General features: G+C 59.3%; 2 protein-coding genes across 3 annotated transcripts in view; one reads left to right on the plus strand and one right to left on the minus strand.

Annotated features, from left to right (window-relative positions):
- Positions 1–15,052, plus strand: part of CCDC85C (coiled-coil domain containing 85C) — a 69,501-nt gene extending 54,449 nt beyond the window's left edge. Inside the window, exons 3-7 of one of the 2 annotated variants that reach the window (XM_079129510.1) lie at positions 1,422–1,457; positions 6,743–6,850; positions 10,369–10,464; positions 11,170–11,268; positions 11,893–15,052. In XM_079129510.1, the coding sequence (XP_078985636.1) occupies positions 1,422–1,457; positions 6,743–6,850; positions 10,369–10,464; positions 11,170–11,268; positions 11,893–11,982 (429 nt within the window). In that variant the 3' untranslated portion in view covers positions 11,983–15,052. The remainder of the gene's footprint in view (positions 1–1,421; positions 1,458–6,742; positions 6,851–10,368; positions 10,465–11,169; positions 11,269–11,892) is intronic. The other variant, XM_079129511.1, reaches the window with a different exon arrangement.
- Positions 15,053–15,511: 459 nt separating this feature from the next.
- CCNK (cyclin K) overlaps positions 15,512–21,585 on the minus strand; it is a 28,162-nt gene continuing 22,088 nt past the window's right edge. The window contains exons 9-11 of the mRNA XM_079128531.1: positions 21,522–21,555; positions 19,518–19,589; positions 15,512–16,852 (exon numbers count right to left, since the gene is read on the minus strand). Of these exons, the coding sequence (XP_078984657.1) occupies positions 16,227–16,852; positions 19,518–19,589; positions 21,522–21,555 (732 nt within the window). The 3' untranslated portion in view covers positions 15,512–16,226. The remainder of the gene's footprint in view (positions 16,853–19,517; positions 19,590–21,521; positions 21,556–21,585) is intronic.

Here is a 21,585-nt window from a genome sequence, read left to right on the forward strand (position 1 = left end):
GAATCCGTTGCTGACACCTGGTATCCCTGCATCCCTGCGGACAGCGGTTCCTGATCCTGGGTTCCTCGTATTCCTGCGGTGGCAGTGTGCCTGGTGACATTTTCCGCGATGTGCTGCCTTGTTAACCTGCGTAGAGTGCCCTGTTTTGTCCATTGGTGTCTGGGGCTGGCCGGCTTGTCCGTGATCTCTCTGTCCGCCCAGCGTGGTCTCTGGGGCCTCGGGAGGACTTTAAATTCTTCTTATCAGAGACCTTAGAGTCTGGCCTGTCCCTGCCAGGAACCCGCTCTCCCAGGCTCTGGCAGATGGTCAGTCCAGCAAGTGGGCAGGATGATGACTGGAAAGTGGGCCTTCTGCCCTAGTGGAGGAGGCTTAGGGGATGTCCACCACAGCCAGAGGGCAGCAGTTGGACAGGGCATCTCACCCATCAGACGGGTGGTGGTCAGCAATTGGCTGGAGCTCTGTGCCTCAGTTTTCTCATCTGCAAAATGGCCACCAATGGGACCTGCTGCATGCATCATTCAGGGGGCTAAAGGGTAACTGGGATGTCACTGGGACCTGGGGCTGGCTGGCAGTGAGGGTTGTGGTGACCATCATGCTTTACCTGGTTGTTGTGAACTGTCCAGCGACCCTGGTGGCCCCTGCTTAACCCAGAGTCGGGCAAGCAGAGGCCCAGGACGCTGGCCAGCTCCTCTGATGAGGGTTTGGCAGGCCTGACCTCCTCCCAGGTTCCCCCGGCCCCTCCCTTTCCCACTCCATCGAAGCAGGTGATGAGCCTATGCGAGGAACCGGGACAGGCACTCTGCGGAGCGGGACCTGGCCTGGTGCCACCCCATCTGTCACAGACCTGTGGCCCTCGGTGGGCCACACACTGTTTGAGATAGCATCTGGGGTATGAGGTCAGGCGAGAAATGGGGACCCAGCCCTGGCTCTGCAGAGAGGGCAGCAAAGAAAGCAGACAAAGGGGGTGTTGTGGGTAGCTCTCAGGAGGGATCCAGCAGGTCCCTTGCACCGTGAGGACGGAGTGGAGGCCAGATGGGGGTTTGTCCCCTACTGGCTGAGCGAGCTGGGATCTTGGGGTGACTCTAGGCAGCATACTGCCCCAAGGTCTCCCAGGACTGGGGCTGCTTACCCTGGAAGGATATCCGGGTACTTGAGCTTTGGAGTGGGCCGTGGTGGGTGGGTGCCCCTAGGGGCCCAGGGCCCAGCAAGTAGCAGGTAATGGAGAATCTGGAGTTCCTGGAAACAGAGAGCTCTTGTGAGTGGTGTGGGGATCCCATCCCTGGCCCTTAGTGTGGGAGAACCACTGTGGTCCAGCTGAGAGGTCCCATGGCTTTGGGCTAACAGGTGTCCAAGGAAGGGATGGGCAGAGGTGTTGTTCCTGGTTGGTGTTTTCTGGATGACTTTGTTCTCTTTCCTTCTAGCTGCCCCGCCCCTACGGCCGCCCCAGGAGGCTCCAGGTAGAGACCGGTGGAGGAAAGTTTGCAGTGGAATTGGGGGCAGGGGCTGGGCTGTGTGCTGTGTCTGCTGTGTTCCTCTGCTGTGTCCCTCTGCTTTGGCACCCTCTGTCCCCTCCTGGGAGCTGACCCCCTCCCTGCCCCAGGGTACATTTGTCCCTCCCTCTGGGAGCTGGCGTTAATCCCCAGACTGGCCAAACAGTGACTGCCTTGGGGGCCTCTTCAGCTGACCTTCCCCCTGGGCAGGGCTGGGGCCACTGCCTACTCTGCAGGGCTGGCGAGCGCTGGTCAGGGCGGCAGAGTGAGTGGTGTAGACCAGGCTTGGGTCCTCCCGGCTCCCAGGGGGTGATAGCGGCAGCCCAGGTCTTTGGGTGGGTCTCGGGCTTCCGGGCTGGGGGTCTGTGTTGATTGGCAGCCCTGAGGGCCTGGGTGAGGGACTGTGCAGGAGGCTCCCTGGGCCAGCTCAGCTCCCCCCGTGCCCAGCTCTGAGCCCCAGGAGGTGGGCCTCTGGGCACTGACAGGTTCCTGCCAGCCCTCAGGCCTCCAGTGGCCCCATCTTTACCTCCTCCTCCAGTCCTGAGAGTGCCCACCCCAGAGTACCTGCCTATCCGATGACGCTCCCAGGGTCGTCCACCACCCCAGCCCTACCTTCAGCACCGCAGGCCCGTGGGCCAGGTGATGGCTGTGGGGACTGTCCTGGGCACCACAGGAAGTCCAGCAGCCTCCCTGGCTTAGACTCACTAGATGCCAGTACTTACCGCCCCAGTTGTGACAGCCACATGTCCCCCAGGGGCAGCATCTTCCCTGGTTGAGAACCACTGACCCATAGTAACACGGTTGGGCGCCAGGCCCTGGGCTTGGGGCTGCCCAGCTATGGCAGTGAGAAACCAAGGTCCATGTGAAGTGTGAGGTTCCCCTTGCCAGCAGCTCATGACCAGGATGACTGACATGTGGGCACAGTCCCCAGACCCTCCCTCACTTGGCCAAAGTGGGACCAGCATGGGCAGGTCCCACCCCAGAGTGCCCTAGAGAGTCAGCTGAGGCCATTTCTCTGTGGAGACCACCCTCTGCTCAGCTCCTTACCCACAATTCTCCTGCAAGCTCCCCCTTTGGGGACTCCAGCTGCCTGGATTCCAGCAGCTTTGGTCTGGATCAGGTCCATGGAGCACAGGCCTCTGGTAGCCCTGGTTGCCCTTGGAGCTTCGAGGGTGGCTGGTGGGAGCACAGTCTTCCAGAGTCCTGGGCAGCCCAGCCCCCTGGTCCAGGAGGACACAGCCAGTTCTGTGGTGACATTGCCCAGCTTGTCCTGGGCAGAGCAACATTTTTAGGCTGCTGAGGCCCAGGTGTGTATTTGGTACCCAAATCGCTAATGATGCCTCACCGGCCAACCCTGGGAACTCCCACAGTGGCCTCCTCTCCATGTCCAGAGACTAGGGCCAGGCGGGAGGCTGGTGGACCTGGGGGGCAGGGTATGCACTTGGCTCTGGTCTCACCCCTTGATCTTTTCCATGTTGTCTCTGGCTCCCTGCAGCAGGCCCTGGGAGGTGGCCCGTGGTCAAGAGTGTGATTGGCAGGAAGTGGGGACTGAGTGCCTTCTAGCCTCCTGACTGCAGCCCCAGTCTGACCGAGAACCCTAGGGTGTGCACATGGGCCAGTGCCTGCCACCATGGCCTCTGATCCTCCCCTGCTACACCTCCCCTGCTAGAGGAGTGCCCTAGGTGATAAGGGGCCTAGGCAGGAGGGAGGCTGACAGGGAAAGCCTGGAGACAGGCCTGCGGGCACCCACGTGGCCTCTCCCCAAGCCTGCCACGTTCTCTGAGCCAGACAGTGTCACTGATGTGACCTGTTTGGGGCTGGAGAGGATGTGGCTGTGGTGCTGTCTCCTGTCTGTGGTTCTGGACCCTGGTCGTATCTGGCTCCCCTGCCGAGTCCTGTGCAGTGCACGTATTGGGTGCCTGGGAGGCCACTAAGGAAGGAGCAAGTCCTGCAGCCCAAGAGAAGCCCACTTTCCCACCACCAGGGCCTGTGGGCTGAGACCAAGTCCACAGTCACTTGGGTGGCTCCACTGAGGGTGTCCAGCCCTTGTCCCTTACCCAAGTCAGCCTGGGGCCCTGGACCTGCTGGGCATTGCCAAGAAGGGACTGGGCACCGACTCAGTGTCTGCCCTCTGCTCCAGCCCCCCAGCCTTGGCTGTGCCCATCAGGTGCAGTGTCACGCCTGGTGCCCAGTGGGCGCTGCTGCAGAGGGTGTGCTTGGGGGGCTGGAAGCTGTCTGGAGTAGGAAGGGGGACAAGAGGAGCTCTCCCTGAGCAGAGCCCAGGAGGGGACCTGGCCATACCTGCTGGCCATCCAGCAAGGGCAGTTCAGAGTTCTCCGTCTCTCCACCTTCTGCTTGGCCCCCTCTGACCGTGCTCAGGGCTTGTCCCAGGGTTGCCCAGCGAGCTGCTGAGGCCCTGCAGGCAGAAGCGCCCTGGAAGGTGAAGGTGACTGATTGCCTACTCCAGGCCCAGACTTGGGGTAGCCAGAGGTCCCACGGCAAGTCCACGCCAGGCTCTGAGTGGGTGGGCAGTGCAGTGAAGGCCCTGGACAGAGCTGCCCGTGACTCTGGGTCCTCAGTGGACTGGAGGCCCTGAGCCTCCTGGCCTCTTCCCGTGGTTCGGCACTTCCATGCCACTCTTCAGAAGCCCTCACAGTGGGCCATGGGATCCGAGGGCCCTGCATTTCGGGGTCTGGGTGGCAGGGGTCCTGCTGAGCGTTTGCGGGGCTGGGAGCAGCAGTCGTGAGCCTTCAGGAAGTCGGGTTCCGGCCCCAGCCCGTGACAGCTTCCTCCTGGGCAAGGGGTCCCGCGCAGGCCTGCTTTCCTGGGGAGAGGCGGTGCTCCTCTTTGAGGCCACAAGCTCCCCGATGGCAGACCAGGAAGGCCACTCCACCTCCCACTCCCCTCCAAGGTGGAAATCCAGGGATCTCGCTCTGCCAAGGCGTCAGCACCGCAGATAGCAGAGTTTTAATTTGGATGTAAGTGCCGTGATGGTTACTCATTTGATGGGTCATTAGTCACATTGCCCCTTAATGAGAGCTGGTCCCTTCTCCCTGCCTGCCTTTGCGCTTGCTAATAAAGTTCTGTGGACATGCAAATATTTACAGACGCTTATCAGGCAGGGGTAGGAATTGCTCGCTGCTAATTAACCCCCCTCGGTGCACGCACCTCCTCCCAAGGAGTTGATCTGTGGATGGAGGGGGCCCAGCAGCCCAGTGTGCTCTGTGTGTTCAGTAACAGCGCTGAGGCTGCCTGGGATCCCCTTTGGTCCTGGCTAGAGAAGCGGTGGGGAGGGAGGCCCGCACCCAGCGCAGGCTAGCCAGTGTGTGGGTGGGACTGGGCAGGCTAGACTGGCGGGAAAGGCGTGTCTCCCATCTGAGTTTGCTCCTCCTGGTTTTGTAGCCAAGCAGACCTCACTGTGCATGTGTAGGGTAGGCCGGGCACCCTGCGGGGGCCGCCTCCTGTCTTCCTCCAGCCTTGGCAAGAGCAGCAATAGGGTGAGGGCCTGGCACAGCCTGCGCCTTGCAGCTGTTCCAGCACAGTCATGTAGCTCACTTCTGGGAGGGACCCTTCTGTCACCATCCTGGCCAGGAAGATGACCTGGCTCGGAGCTTTGCCACTGAGTGGAGCTGGGGAAGGTCCGCGGGGAGGCTCAGGAGGCTGGGGTGGGGTCGCCCATGGCGGGGTGGCAAGTGCTGGGCCCAGGCTGGGGGTCCCTCCTCTTCTCGGTTCTGGTGGCTGTGGGGCTTCAGCTGATCTGAGTCAAGGACAGGCTTTGGAGGACCCTCTTGGCTGGGTCAGGGAGGATTAACGTTCGGGGACCTTTGATGTCTCTGGGTGACTAGGCAGGGCCAGAGTCCTGCACAGCAGTGGCATGGGTGATTTGGGTAGTGCCCAAACCTCGAGGGGATCCCTATGCAGGTGATGCTCACTGGGGCCCTCTGAGGCCCACCACACTTGGGGGCCACCTCGGAGGGTAGGTCTCCACGTCTCACCCCTCTGCACCTCTGAGACCTTGGATCACACCCAGGTCCTCCCTGAGGTAAAGGTGATGGGAACAGTGTCCAGCCTGGCGCCTGCCTGCCTGCCTGGCTTTTGAGGAAACAGATCAACGGACCCCTGGACACCCCTTGCTTCGGGCTGGCGGGGACAGGTGCCTGGCAGTTCCTCTGGCAGCCTCCTGCACACCCTTGTTACCTAGTGTTGCTCTATCCCCAGCTCCTGCAGGACCCTGCCAAGACCTGAGACCGGAAGTGGGGTTGGGTGGGAGGTCTGACCCTGGGTCCCACGGGGTGGGAGAACAGAATCCAGGGAATTGGCAGGGCGGGGCCTGTGAGAGATGGGGCGGGGCCTATGGGTTGGCAGGAAGCCAGCAGAGCGTGCAGGGTGGGGGGTCCCTCCTAGCTGGGCGGGGGCCAGTGGGGAGTGGAGAGACTCCCAGACCGGCTGCCACTCGGCTTGCCCCAGCGCCCTGCCTGGCCAGCCTCTCGTCCTCGCTGGCCCCTGTACAGACTTTCTGCCCAGGCTTTGTCCCAGTGCCTTTGAAGTAGGAGTGTTGGGGTCAGAAATGCTGCCCCAGGGCCTAGTGACCAGAACGAAAGGTGTCCTTCGCAGGGCTGGTGCAGGAGGGAGGGCAGCAGACTCCCACGGACTGGTGTCCCCGGGACCGCGGGCCCTCTCGGCTCCTGGTTCCCGCCCCTTCCCTCACCCTGCCCAGACTTGGCCTTTGGGCTTGGGACCCCAGGCCCACCTGCCCACCTTCCTCCCGCCCCTCGTGCCGCGCAGTTGTCAGGAGCCCGGCTCACGCGGGTCCTTGTGGGTTCTGCTGGGCGTCACCCAGGGCCTGCCTTGGCAGCTCCGGCTGGTGGAGGAGCCCGAGCACGGGCGCGGCTCCTCTGGTGGAGCCGAGGGCGGCGAGGCCTGGCCGCGGGTGGCCCACAGGCTGGAGAGGCCATCCCCCGGGCCCTGGTGAGGGGCAGGAACCCCAGCGCAGCACCGTGCAGTAGAGGAACAGGGTCCGGGAGGGAGGGCCGGTCATTCATCTTCTCAACCCCTGGGGCGTGAGCAAGGCTGGTGGACCAAGCAGCGGACCAGATGGAGGCCCTTGGGCAGTGGCTGTGCGGGCAGCTGCAGTGGGGGCCTCGGGAGGCGTGGGAGCAGCCCCTGCTGTTGGAGAGCCTCGCCTGGGGAGCCGCCCGGCCGCGAGCTGCGCGGGCCCTGGGCGGCCACCTAACCCTCTCCCTCCCCCACAGCCGGCGGGCCCTGGAGAGCTGCGCAGGCTGCGGAAGGGCTTTTCGCCTTACCACTCCGAGTCCCAGCTGGCGTCCCTGCCGCCCTCCTACCAGGACTCCGTGCAGAACGTAAGTGTCCACCTGAAGAACCCACGCGCTCCCGGTCTGTCTCCAGTCTCCTTCCGAGTTCCGAGGGTGGCCTGCCCAGGGCACATGGTCAGTCCCCTGGTGCTCACTTTAGCCAGCTCTGTCCAGGTGGTCAGTGAGCGCCGAGGGCAACGGCCAGCAAGTCGGGCCCTTCCTTGGCCCACCCTCCCAGCAAAGGTTCCGATACCCCACCCTCGCAGCCCCAGGGCCCTGTGCGGAGGCTGGAGGAAAACATGCAGTGACGCCGCTGGACATGCCGGCCACTGTCTGGAGGCCACTGAGCTAGCTGGCAGCTGAGCCGCCGTCCCTCACTGCAGCCCTTTAGCCTGGGTCACTCGAGCACAGTGGGAGAGGCTGTCTGGTTAGCCTGCAGCACAGGGTGGGGTCACTGCCCAGGCTCGGACCTGAGGCGGTGGAGGGGCCTGGGTGGCGGCTCTCTGTTGGGTGACCCTCCAGGGTTTTCAGGCCCACACTGGGCTCTGCCCTGCCCTGGGGGGAAGCAGGTGACCACTGGGAGTTAGATTGTGGGAACTGGCTACTGGTCTGGGCACCCGTTGGGGCTGCTGCCTGTGGATTGAGTGCCGATCACCCATGTGTCACTGTGGAGACAGGGCTGTGTGGTCCTGGGAGCCAGCCCACCTGCCCTCAGCACTGTGAGGTCAGGCCAGCTCACTTTCCGGCCTGCTCCACGGGGGCGGTGCCTGTGTCTACCTTGGTGCCTGTGTCTACCTTGCTGGGGGCTTGAGTAGGCAGCCCTGTGGGGAGCCCCGGCACGCACTCACACATCGGGTCTGCAGGTCTGCAACATGGCCTCTCCTCTCTGATGTGGCCTCCCTCAGCCTTGCTGGCTCCTGGGGCTCCAGGGGAGGGCTCCTGCGACGGCCCCTCCTGTCCCAGGAATGCACTGTGGACTCGCAGGCCCATGCCCCGCGCAGCCGTGCAGGGGTTCACCCAGGAGCCCTGTGGCCCTAAGGCTCCAGTCCCTTCCTGACCCAGGGCCCTGGGGAGCAGGGGTGCCCGGTCGCTTCCTCAGTCCCTCGTCCCCTCTGCCCTCTCCCCTCCCTTCCTTCTGGTCGGACAGGCAGTAGTAGCAGGTGGCGGGTGGCGTGCAGTGGGGTCCCGGCTGGCTCCTGTGAGGTGTCGGCCTTCGGTTGCGCTCCCTGACCCAGGGCTCTCCAGCCAGCATGGCCAGGCCTCCTGGGCTGACAACGCCTGGGAGGTTGGAGGGAGGCAGGGAGAGTGGGTGGCTCTGGCTCCTGAGGTGTCCCGAGGTCTTGGGGGCCTTCGTGCCTCACCTCACTGCCCCACTTTGGAGAGCAGGAAGCGAGGCCTTGGGGTCGGTGGGTTGCAGGGCCTGTGGCTAGCACGTGCTGGGGCCTGTGGCCTGGAGGTCAAGGGCCCTGCTCCACGGGGCTGGGGCAGAGTGGTGAGTCCAGAGGAAGCAGTGAAATGGGCTGTCCTGGGGGAGGCTGGTCACAGAGGCTACTGAGACCAGTGTGGAGGACCGAGGCTAGGTCTCACAGACCAGACCACAGGGAGTGTCCACAGGGCTCTGGGCCTGGCCGCAGCCAGGAGAACTGCAGTTCGGCGCTCCGACCCTCCCTGTACGAGGGGTGAAAGGTCTCTGCCTGGGAGGCCAGCTCTTCCACACCTAGGCCTGTCTCCCTTGAGCCCACCTGTGGATCCTGAGCACTCTGAGGGTCCTGCAGCAGAACAGGTGACTGAAGGTGCCACCCCTGACTGCCCGCTGGCACTCCGGCATGAGCCCAGGGGGAGATGGTTTGTATTTTTTTGCCTCCTGACAGGGTTGAGGCTTCGACGGGCTTCTTGGGGAAACGGTCTCCACACCATTTTTGGTGGGGGCCGTGTAACGGACCTTGTGTCAGAACGTGTAATTCAGTAGTTTTGGTAAACTCATCACCAGGTGACGTCACCCCAAGAACCCTGCCACTCCCCTCTCCTCTTGGCCTGGCAACCGCCCGCTCTTTCCCCTCTGCACCTGCCTGTTCCGACCCTTCTCGTACAGGAAGGGAGCGTGCGTGGCCTCCATCTGCCGCTGCACGGTCGGGCCCTGTCCGTGCGTAGGCTGCCGTGAACCGAGTGGCCTGCACCTTCGTCCCTCGGGTGTCCATTGCTGTTCCCTGTTTCGCACCAGCTCTGGTGCCCGCAGCCCTGGTGCCCACAGCCCCGTCCCAGGCCCAGTCCCTTGTTTGCAGCTGTGTGGCCCTGCAGCCTCACTCCTGCCACGGCTTGGGGAACTGCAGCACCTGCCCGAGGCCCACCTGGGCTGACCCGCCCAGTGCAGGTGCTCAGCTGGGGGGAGGCCTCTGGCTCTTCCCGCTGTGGCGGGTGTCATTTTCAGGATCCTGGGCCAGGCCTCCCTGACTCCTACTGTCCCCAGGGCAGGGTGGGCGGGATGGGCTGGATCACAGCAGCCCCCTGCCCTGGGGTGCCCCTTGGAGCAGGCAGTTCAGAGGCCAGTGCAGATGGGGACATAGGCTGGAGATGCCAGGGCCAGCTGGCACAAAGTCTTCCCCTGGGACAGGGAGGGGTATGGACTCTCCAGGGAAAGGTGCCAGGCCACTGTGCCTGTATGTGTGTGGCTGGCACCCCCTGCTGGCCTGTGGGGGGAGTGCGGCCATCTGCTCCAGTTCCAGCCTGCCTCCTGTGCCCTCCCGGGAAGGACCACCCCGGGCTCCACATAGTTTCCCCCTATGTCAGGCCTTGTCTGGGGACCAGAGACTGGCCCACCTGGGCTGGGGTTAGAGGCGCAGCCCTTGAGCATTCCCCAGGTCTCTGCAGGCTTCCTGGGCGAAGGACCCTTTCTGATAGCCAGGTAAGGAAACAGGCTCCGAGCTGGCTGGGCCTGGCCTCGAGTCACAGCCAAAGGAACCTTGGCCTGGCCTGGATTTCTCAGCCCATTAGCCTGCTAGTGTCTCTTGGTGTTTTCTTCCTGGCCCCAGCCAGACCCTAGTGCAGCCAGAGAAGTCCTGTGCCGGGTCCCCGTGGCCACCTGAAGGGGCTGGAAGAACTCGGCTTCCCAGAGGTGGTCCCCACCTTGCCCGGACTCATCCCCTGACCAGCTCACTTTGTGCCATATGGAATCTGGCACCTGGTGGCCGAGCCGTCCCGCAGATATCTGAGACAGCCTGGCTGAGAGCCGGCAGGGGCTGTGGATCAGGCAGTGATTCAGCCCCTTGGCCTGCCGTGCCATCTGGGTCTCTTGCCCTCCTTGTTACCCGCGCTTCCTCTGCAATGGTAATCGTGGGTCCTACACACTCGTCCCCTGCCTCTACCCTACAAGGCACCATGCTATCTGCAGAGGACTTGGCATGGTGGGGTGAGAGGGGCTGCCCTCTCCAGGCCCCACCCTCTCCTCCACCCACCTCCCCTGCTCCGTCTGCATCTGCCTGGCTTTGGCCCCAACAATCAGGGAACTCCTGGCTTGTGCTGTCACCTGAGAGCCAGCTGGGAGCTGAGGTGTGTGATTCTTCCTGCAGGGCCCTGCCTGCCCTGTGCCCGAGCTGCCCTCGCCCCCCTCCACTGGCTACAGCTCTGCAGGACAGAAGCCCGAGGCAGTCGTGCATGCCATGAAGGTAAGGGCCCCACTGCCCGAGCCCCTAGATCTGGGGCACCAGGGGGCTTGGAGCTGGCATGTCTGTGTGTATGGGGCACCCAAGCAGCGAATCTGGGGGCTTTCTCCTCTGTGCGGGCGGCAGGGGGCCATGGACTCAGAGGCTGGGAGTGGTCACTAGTGTCACCTGCCTGCCCTCCCTGAGCTACTGCAGCTGGGGAAACAGAGGCCTGGGGAGGGGAGGACAGGCATTCCATTTGGGGCAGGAGTGACTTGGGATTGAAGCCCAGGTTTCCTGGGCTAACCTCGGGCCTGCAGGGCAGGTGTCCCTCATTGTCTCCTGGGGGCTCCCACACCTGAGCACGATGCCTGCCCCCATGCCCGTCCTTCCCGTGTGTGCCATGGATGCCGTGGGCTGTGGGCATGGACGAGCTCTTTCTTTGCATGGGCAGTGCCTCATGTGGGGTGTGGATGTCCTGAGTCCTTGTGCTGTTTCCCGAGTGAGTCCACCCAGCTGACCTTGTCCCGGGTGACCTGTCCCTGTGAGCTGGGGTGCTGCTTCCCTTGCATGGGGTCTGTGGTGTCACAGGGTGAGGAGACAACCACACCCCTCCCCAGCCACTTGGGGACCTCAGCTTCCCTGCTGTAGCAGGGGAAGCTGAGGCTGGGGGGTCAGGTGGCTTGCCCGAGGCCTGCTGCCCCTCACCCTGGGACTTGTCTCCCTCAGGTCCTGGAAGTGCATGAGAAGCTGGATCGGCAGCTCCAGGACAGCTGCGAGGAGGACCTGAGTGAGAAGGAGAAGGCCATCGTCCGAGAGATGTGCAACGTGAGGCGCTCCCCGGGCCGGGGCGGGCGTGCTTGCTCAGCTGCTGGTGACCTGGGCAGCTCCCTGGCCCACTGTCACCCCCTCCGCTCCCCCTTCCAGAGCATCCATGACCGCTGGCTAGTCTCTCCCTCCCCAGGAGTGCCAGGCCTGGGGCTCTGAGTCCCCCAACTCGGTCTGGTTCATCCCAGTGTCCAGCCCTTGGCCCTAGGTGACTGAGCCCGGGCCTCCCAGCTCCCCCGCGTCCTTGGGAGCTGCTGGCCTTTCCCTTAGTTCTCAAAGCTGGAGGCGCAGACCTGCGAGCCTGGGCCGCTGCCGGGCCGGGCTGCCCTGGTCTGCCGGGGAGGGCCTCGTCTGTGGCCCCCTCACCACCAGCTGTCCACTGGACCTTGTGGAGCCGGCAGGGAAGGGCGTCCTAGGTTTGTGGGCCCTAGAGAACAGCCGCCGGGCCGAAACTGCCCCAGGCAGGCCTTAGTGAGGGTGGGCGGGACGGGCCTGCGCCTCAGGCCTCCCCCAGCCCCAGGGCTTGCAGGACGCTGGTGATTTTGCAGTGATAAGGCGGGAGGCACGTGCAGGCCGGTGGTGGCCCAGGCGGGCCCTCCACCCACACTCTGCCCCTCCCCGCAGGTGGTCTGGAGGAAGCTGGGGGATGCTGCCAGCTCCAAGCCCTCCATCCGGCAGCACCTGTCTGGTAACCAGTTCAAGGGCCCTTTGTAGGGCCATTCTTCACGGACGTGGACTGGCCCTTCCAGGGTCCCAGGCCCCAGGCATGGGCAGGACTCCTGCAAGCCACTGTCTTTCTCTGGTGAGTTGTACATAGGACACGGGCCGCCCTGGCTGCGTGCTGTGACGCTGCCGGCCAGGCCGCCATCTCCCGCCTCACACACCAGCAAACCGGGAAGACGTGACGCCTCGACCGCTCCCTGCGGCAGATCAGCACCTGCACGGCCTGAGGGACCTGGCTCCCTCTCTGGGCCTCAGGCTCCATCCGCGAGAGGCTGAAGGCCACTTCTGGGATACCAGCCCAGGGACCGTTCGGGCTTCCATGTCCTGCCCTCAGTGTGGGGGCAGCTATCAGGCCTTCCATCCCCCTGGTGCCCCTGCACTGGACAGAGGCCACCAGCACCTGAATCCTGACGGGTGGCACCACTTCTTGCCCTGCCACGGCCGGGACCCCAGCTCACCAAGTGCTGGGTCCTCTGCGTCGTGGATGAAAAAACTCACCGTGTCTGTGGCTGCTGGAGCTGCCCTGGGCCTCCCAGGCCCTCCTGACCTTGGCCCTGGGCGCTCGGAGTCCCTGCTGCCAGGGTTGGTGCCACCACCCTCACGCCAGTTGCTGCTTGTTTTTAGTGTTCGCCTCCCTGTCCCCCAACATGTTCTCTAGTCTCCCTACCCCAGCCAGGGTTAGCCCTCTCTTTCTGGGTCCCTCCTGCCCAGTATCCCTTTCCGTGGTTCACAGGAACATGGGAAGGTCCTGGAGGGTTTCTGGGCTGAGCTGCATCTCTCTCTGGATAGGTCTAGAACAGGGCCATGGCTGGGTCTCTGATCAGCTGTGGGGTGGCCACCTCCAGGGCTGGCTGTACCTAGGTCACTGTTGGACACAGCCGCAGGGGCTGCCCATGATGAGCCTTCTGTTCTCCTTGGGAAGGAAGGAACCTGACTTGGTTCTGGCTTTAATTTACTGTGTGACTTTCCTGAAGTCACAGCTTCTCTGGGCCCCTGCTGGTAAAATGGGACCTCCAAGGTTCCTTTTAGTCTTGCTCACTGAGATCACTCGGCTCCGGAGCCCCTGGGGTAGACCTGCTGAAGAGGCCGCTGGCGGGTGGCCACTGGAGCCAAGGCCGAGCTGTTTTGCTGACTTGCTGTCTCATGGCAGGTCACCTTCTCTCTCCAGGCCTCAGTGTTCTAAGCTATAAAATGGATGCCACCTTCCCTACGGCCAGTCCTTCCATGTAAATGATCTGAATGAACCAGAAGTGTGATAGATAATATTATCTCCTTGAGAGGAAAATGAGGCCCAGGAGGGGAGATCCTCAAACCTCTGAGGGCCAGGCCACTTGACGTCCACACGTGCCACTGACCTGGCCAACCCCTACTCACTTTGGGTCAGTTCCTCGAGCCATCAGCCATCTCCTCTTCCGGTGGCACTCAGCGCTCATGTGGCCAGCACGTGAAGAGCCCAGAGGGGCTGTCTGCGTATCAGGCCCAAGCCAAGGGTGGCGACCAGGACAGGGGAGCAGACGGCTTCCCTGTCGCTGTCCCCAGCAGGGACCCTCTACCCTGAGTGGTTCCGTTTGCCATCTGCACCCTTGGGTCCCATACACTCAGGGTGAAGGCCCACAGCCCTCAGCATGCCCAGGAAGGGCCAGCAAGGTGCTTTTGGAGGATGGGCATGCTGCCCTTGCTGTGGGTGTTACCAGAAAGCTCGTGAAGGAGCTGCTGTCTGGTCAGGTGGGTGGGCTCCCTGTCATTTGGGGTCTGCTCCCCATCTGCTGGTCATGGTACTGGTGACTCTTGCCTAAGCGGGAAGCTGGGCTGGTGACACACAGGTCCCTTCTGGGTCTTGGAGCCCAAGGGACTACAGAGCAGCCCTGAGGGAGTACGGGTCCGTGCTGGGTAGGAGCCAAGTCTGGGAGCCCATGTGTCGTGTTTGGATCAGGGTGGCTTGGCCACCACTGAAGTAAGCAATAAGGGCCCCCAGTATCTGCTGATCCACCCAGGGAAGAACAGACTGGAAGCCACCTGTCCCCTCTGAGGGAAGTGCCCTATCCCTGGTGCTGCAGAGCAACCAGGGATCAGAGAAGCATCCCTGGGAGCACCCTCCTGCCTGCCCCAGAGGCAGCGCACTGGTGGCCCGAGCCCACGCAGCAACGGGCTGGCTTTCTGGGATGGGACTGTATCTGACAGTCATGTCTTCAACATGACAGCTGATAAAAGCCAGCAGCCAACAGGAGCCCAGGTGCAGTTGGCAATTCGAGCCATGAGTGAGCTGGTGAGGGCCCGAGAGAGACCTCTCATAGTGGGAAGCCTGGGGGCCACAGCTCAGGGTGACACCAGGTGGCCCTCCCTTCTGGAGCCTTAGCTCTGAAAGTCCCTGGGCAGAGGCGAGGGGATGGCCTTTCATAGAGGCCCCTTTCCGTTTCACATGCTGATTCTCAATCTTGAAGCCCAAGGAGACTCACTGGCTTCAGTTCCCACTGTGACAGGTCACCCTCCTGGCCCCAGCCAAGGTGGCCTCGCCTATGCTGGAGTCAGAATCTGCTGAGCACATTTTTTAGGGTGGCACATTTTTATCCAAAAGTTATTAGCTACACACCAGTGTTTAAAGAGAAAAAAGTGACCTTTCATTTTTTTTTTTTTTTCTTCTTGAAACTTGAGGGGAAATAAACATACTACTGATTTTTTTTTTTTTTTTTTTTAAAGAAACAAACTAAATGCATGGCTGCAGAGTGGTAGAGGTGTCTATTTTTCATACTGTGGGGAAAGTACTCATGCTGCTTTTTGGAAATGGGCTGGGACGTCTGGTTCCGGTCCTGGGCTGGCAGCTATGCTATTTTCTGTAGAAGGTGACCACGGTGGACCTGCAGCCACTCCCACAGAGCCAGAGCCTGTGGATTCCCGCCTGTTTCTACCTTCTATTGAACCACTTTGATTTGTGGAGAGAATAGAACTTTTTGATAGTGTGGTAAAAACATTGATTTGAACTATTTTAGTAAAAGGAGTAAAAAACAAGATTGTGACCGTGTATACTTTGAGCTAGATAAATAAAGGCCTCTTTGCAAGCCTCCTGGTTGGTGCTCCCTGCTCATCTCCGTCAAGGACTGAGGGGTGGCCTGGAGCCATGGCCCAGCGAGCACCTAAGATGGGCTCAAGGAGCACTCTGCTCTTCCCCCACACGCCCGGCCCCTCAGGTGGATGGAGGAGGCCACTGATTGCCACCCCCATGTCAGGAATGGAAAGGACTTCCAATCCCAGCCTGGTTTCAGGTGAACTGTGTTCTTTGCATGGATGCTGGAAAGAAAGCTCCAAACTGGTCTGGAGTTTAACCAGGGTGGCTGAACCGCTCGCAGGGCAATGCCTTAGTCCCCCCGAAACACACACACCAGGGAGAGGGTGGGGTCAGGCCTTCCACTCACATCCTCCATTCCCTCCTCCACCCGCCTGGGTACAGAGGGAGAAGATGGGCTTTTGCGGCAGACTCCATAACCCCCAGCCCCGCCTCCTGCCCCAAATACACAAGGGGACGTTCCAGAACTGATTTTATTTGGATAACTGACGGAAGGAGTCTTGTCTGTAATAGGATGGCATTCACAGTATGTTGTTACATTCACGCTTAAAAAATATATCTCTATGTACAGGAATTTGCAAATAGATGTAAACATACATTACTTTCCAAGTACATTTCTCCCCTTCTCCCAGGAGGAGAAAGAAATAAGCCATCCAACAAGGCCACCCTTCACAATTGTTTAATACAAAGGATGCAAATATCTATAAATCAAAAAAGTGGTTCATCTGACCTACTGGGTCTCATGGGGAGAATATCACTGAATGACAACAGCTTGACCTCAGATGGAATTGGACTATTTAAAACTGAGTTCCCAGGAAAAATAGGCACTGATTTCTAGAAGGAAAGTCACTCCTTACTGAAGCTATTTATTGAGCCAATATGGCTGGTTAACATTTTCACTAGTATAAAGTAACCCAGTGCAGGACTCTCAGACGACGTTAGCTGAAACTGTACAGTCAGACTGCAAGAGGCGCTGCCAAGGCCACACTGAAGCCGGCTGTCCCCATCCTCCAGGTGTGAGGACCACCCCAATTTCATCCCGGGGATCTGGTCCCTCCTCTCCTTACTGCAACTGTCTAGCATTATACAAGGTACCCTGCTGCTTACCCACTTAAACTACTCTTCAAGTTAATTAGAAAAACTTGTTAAAAAACAAGGAAAAAAAGGCGTCAGGTTATCTCATCCAGGCCGCCCTCCCTAGGCCCCCGACAGGAGGCATGCCGGGTGGGGGGATGGGCGGGGGCACTGGTGGCTGCCCTCCAGGGGGCACGGCAGGAGGTGGGTAGCTAGCCGGTGGCAGGCCCAAGCCTGGAGGAGGGTGAGGTGGGACTGCATGGGTGGGGGGCAGGCGTGGGGGTGGGGGTGGAAAGTTGGGGTTGTAGGTGGGTGGAGGTGGGGGGTAACCGGGCGTAGGGGGGGGAATGGCAGGTGGCGGGAAGGAGGCTGGGGGAGGAGGCACAGGTGGCGGGGGTGGGTTGGGAGGGTAGACATGGGGGTGGTAGGGAAGGTGAGCTGGCGGGCCATAGGCTGGGGGCAGGGCGCCATAAGAGGGGCCCTCGGTCTTCATCATGGACTGTAGGCTCTGGTAACCCTCTCCAGACATGTAGGAGCTGGTGGTGGACATTCCAGTCATGTAGCTGGAGGGGGGTGGGGGTGGGGGCCGGTGTGGCAGAGGCGGTGGCTGGTGCACAGGGGCCGGGTGGGCCGGAGGAGGAATCTGGACTTTGGGGAGGTCACTGGCATCCACCGGGCCAGGCGGCTCGGCCTCCCCTAGAGCAGCGGTGAGGGGAGGCTTCCGATCTGTAGAAGAGAGACAAGTCAGTGCCCAGCCTGTGACTCACTGGTTTCCAGAGCTGTAGATACAAAACTGTACACCGGACGACTCTGGAGTGGAAAGCTCCGGGCAGGGGCTCCTTGGCCCATCTCTACAGAGCACTGGCAGCTGCGGTGCATTTGCAGTCTTCCTACAGACCTGCGTCCTAAGGCCAGCAGGTCTTGCCCTGACCTGTTGCCCAGGCCCTCCACGACCATCTCCAATGACCCCACGCCCCTCCTTAGGGCTGGGTGTATAGCCACATGGGGCTCAGCTCAGCCCCTTCTAGCAAAACCAGGGCAGGCTCCTTCAGTTTTCTGCCTCTCTGTTCCTGAGGCCTGAGCTAGGGAGCCAGGGCAACGCCGAGCACTACCTGCAGCACCGGCGCTGAGCAAGGAGCCTGTGAGTTGGTGCTGTTTAAAAAAACACCGAATGAAGCAGCAGTTCTGGCTGTTTTACTGAAGAAGCCAGGTCAAACCCTCCAGCGGATTTTTGAAGGACAGGTGCGTCCACGTGCCTGTGTGCGTGGCAAGCAGCACCTACGGTTCAGCATTCCTGAGAGGTTCCGGTGCTCAGCCGAGGCCAGGGGCCTCTCCCACAGGCTCACAGCCCTTGGCCCTCACTCCTTTTCCAAAGCCTCTTCCAACAGGTTTGGCCTGTGATCCCTCAAGTCATGGTCAGACCCTTAGAAAATGACATCAGAACATCCCACAACACAGGGAGCCCAAGACTTAGAATGTACGTCCTTTCCTGAGGCAGCCCGAAAGAGTGCAAGTCACAGAACGAAGCTTCTGGTTACAGAAAACAGGAAATGGTAGTGCAGGTGGAGGTGAGGGTTTCCAGTTCCCCAGGCGTTTGCTGTGTGCTCTCTTGGGCTGGGCAAAGCCTGGCTGGTGTCCTGATTGTGCAGACGTGGACACCAAGCACAGAAGAGACCTGCTCACAGGCCACTGCTTTCCACCGATACAGAAACTATAGCATCTGCCATTCCCTTATTCTTGCCAAAATGAAAGTGAGCAGAATTTCAGGCTGGCAACAGACATATCAGTGGGGCCTGCCTGTGCTAAAGTGCAGCCCACACCAGGGAGTCCAGACGGACCCATAAGGCACCCACTTGGCCTGCAGGTGAGGGGCCCTTGACCCCTGGTTCTGGAAGCTGAGCAGGCAATTCCTCCTGTGTCAGTCCGTGCCCTCCTCACCTTCCAGAGACCGGCTCCTGCCACACTGGGCTCTGTAGCAGTCCTGCCCCAGAGCACCCACGCTGGCCTTCTGTGGCCTCTCCTCTGCACCACTGCCTTCTGCAGCCATCCTGCTGGTGCTCAGATGCTACACTCTGCCCCAAACGGCCACTGAACTTCACTCCGACCTCAACGTCTCTTCCCGTCCTGGTCCCATGCTCACAGGGCCTGTAGTGCCCTTACTCCTCCTCTACCTCCTGACTTTCCTTGCCAGTTATGAATAGGCCTGTCTGAGGGAGCCCCTGTGACACAGGCCGCCTTTGCTGCCACCACCCACTTTAGGAGGTGCTGCTGGGGCTGCCAGGTTCCGCTCACGCCCACCAGTCCTGTCTGGCTCCCAGGTCCCGTCGGAGTCCTAGGCCTGTCCACCCAGCGTCGCTCACGGTAAGAGCTGCCTGTGCTCAGCAGTGCTCTGGGCCTTGAACGTAGGCAGGGGCACCTCACCGACTGTCCTGGTTTCCCAACTGTGCCACATCCTACATCCCTCCCTAGCAATGGCTCAGCCCCTCGCACATGGTGGGGAGCCACCTGCTGAGACAACAACTGTGCCACAAGTGCTAAATGAGCAGCCGGAGCACCTCTTCCCACCTGCCCCGTGCTGGGGATGGAACCCGGGCACTCTGACCTAAGCTAATCCTCTGCAGGTATGCTTTTAAGCAGGGCTCATGTTGAACTGAAGATTGTGGGATCTGGCTCCAGCATGGCGCAAAGTAGGAAATGGTGCTTCTTTTCTCTCAAAGCATATAAAATTACTGTGACTGGATATGACAGAAAGCCAGCTAATGAGCTGCATGTCTGCAGACGTGCATCAATTCGAGCAGTGTCACCATATGCTCTGACCACCAACCAGTTAGCCCAGCAGACTTGAAAGGGGTTCAGGAACATCTCTGGAATGTCTAAACCCTTTAGGAAACATGTCGGTCCTGCCTGCTCTGGTTCCATGCTTTGGCGTCTGAAATGGTGCGAAGTTAAAGAAAGCTCCTGTTCTGGTGCTGCCCAAGAAGCCCTGGCTCACTGTGAGACGCCTCTGAGAACCGGAAGCCCTTCCACTTCCTCTCCGTGTGACTGACCACTGCTTACTCTACAAAACACACTAGGAAGACACTTGCCAAAAGGAAGCCTGGAGTCTTAACACCCACAGCAGCCCTGCCTGGCTCTGAACCAACTTTCACCATTAGCAGGATTTTATTTTTCTAACATTCATTTATCTATGCAGTTAGCATTTCTGGACGTGAGGCCAGAGGACCAGATACCCTGAGGTCTACGACCAGAGAATATGTGGTTTGTGAAGCAAATGGTTTTTGGCTGTCTTTGCAATCTGCCCTTCTACAGGCTTCCCCAGCACCCCACGACTGTTCCACTGTCCCAGAGGAGCTGCAAGGATGCCAGTGAACCAGCCTCGGCGGGCACTCACCTGGGGGTGGATGGGCTGGAGGCAGTGGTGGGTGAGTGGTCTCTATTTTCGGGATTTTAGGTGGTGGTGGTTCTACAAAGAAAAAGTGGATTAAAAAGCCATTCATACCAATTCCTGTAAATATGCTGTAGGGAAAAAAATAAGAAAAATGTATTGTCAGAGATTTCTTTGAGAGAAAGGAACAGATGCGACTAGTGCTTTAAAGGAGCCAGGGGCAGGCTTCAGCCTAACTGCTATGAACTAACTCACGAATCCTGTTTCGATAGCAAAACGGTTCAGGTATTACCCCGCCTCAAAGACAAGACCTGCCAACCTCCTCCAGTCAGCCTGTTCTCCACGTCCACCTACGTTTCCTCAATGACCACTCAGGACGAGTCCTTTACTAATAAAAAAAGAACACGAAGAAAGGTGCTGACCAGCCATAATTTAGACATATTTGAAGTTTACTTTTTCACTCTCAAACACCGAGTTCTAGTTGGCAGCAAGCAGTACGTTACTCCAGCACAGAACCGGAGTCAGGCTTGCGGACAGAGTGAGAACATGCAGTGCCCCAAAGCACCAGTGGCCAGCCCACACCAATGGAGGAGAGAGCCCACACCTTGGGGTCAGGCGTCACGTTGTCAGCCACCACAATGACAACATGGCTGTTAGGACAGGCCACAGGAAGTCCGCACTCTTCCATTCAAGAAGGCATGTAACACAACGTCTGCAGTGCTTGCCTGCCCTTGCTGCTAGTGGCATGCAGCACACAGCATGGTGGAGTTCCTACATAACAATGTGTCCCTGCCTCTTCTGGCTCCAAGGCCACCACTGTGTGTCTCCACAAGGTCCCACTGAGGTGCGCCTGCAAGCTTTTCTGCCATTTGCCCTATTTAACCGCTGTCAGGACCTGATGTCAAATGAATGCTGACTCTGCTGTTACCCTGCACACGTCTCCATCAGCTCCACTGCCTTTGCAAACCTGAACTCCTCAGGTGAACTCCTCCTTCTGGACTGTGATATGACAGGAGACTGAGAAGCCACATCTTCCATCCTATCACCTCAGTCAGAGGAATACTCCTACTCTTAACTCCTTCCGCCTGATGTTCCCTCCAGTGGCTCAAAGGCAGGTCCTTCTAAAAGGTCATACAGGGTGCTTCCTGCCTCTCTACAGAATGACATGTCACTTCATCTCAACTGCATGCTCCATGTGGCATGGATCACAGCCCACGCTTGCATCTTAAGCATAAGGTCTGTCAATTTGGCGCTAAAAAAACCCTTCACCTGTATTGAACTCATTCTCCTAAAGATGCTGAGAAAAATAAGAGCTTTATCATAGGTTGCAGATTTCATACAGGTTTTATGAACAATTCACTTGAATCAAGAACTAAACAGCAAAGAAATGAGTCCATATGGTCCGTGCCTTCACAGAGGTCAGTATGAAGGCATGGACTGGCACAGAGACAACTGCGTCTTATTTTCTGTTTGGAATCTTTTGGATTTTGCTCATTCTGTTTATTTTCAATATAGAAGAAAATTAAGCAACTTTGGGCCCAACGAATGTGAACAAAACACAAAACAGTGTTTTCCAAAGAGGCCTGGCTTACACAGCAGCAGAGCTCAGCGTGTGTGGCTCTTCAAGAGCACAGGGCGCCTCCTCTCCTTTTCAGCCCTTGCTGCTGCTGCCACCTTGAGGACAGGTGCTCCTCAGTCCCCGCACTCCTGTCTGCACTGCTGTGACCATTCTCCTTCACTCACAACTGTGATTATATATATGTCAGTACAGTTTAACTACCAATACTATTTCAAGTATGGGTACCCTCTGTCAAAATACAATCCAAAAATTACAGACGGTTGATAAGCAGACAAAAATTGTGCTTTTTCTGGACGATGGAGAATTTTTGAAGAGATCTAAGATTAAGTTTTAAGGTTACTCTAAACCTGAAAGGAATGATGCTAACAAGTTACATAAAACTAAAGTTTTGCATAGAGACTAAACTAAAAAATATTAAAATAAGATGTTACCTGCTACTTTGCTCTCTTCTTTGGGAGAAACCACCTGTTACAAAATAAAACATAACAGTTAACT

Source organism: Sciurus vulgaris (assembly GCF_902686455.1).
Source record: "Sciurus vulgaris genome assembly, chromosome: 2".
NCBI lineage: Eukaryota > Metazoa > Chordata > Mammalia > Rodentia > Sciuridae > Sciurus > Sciurus vulgaris.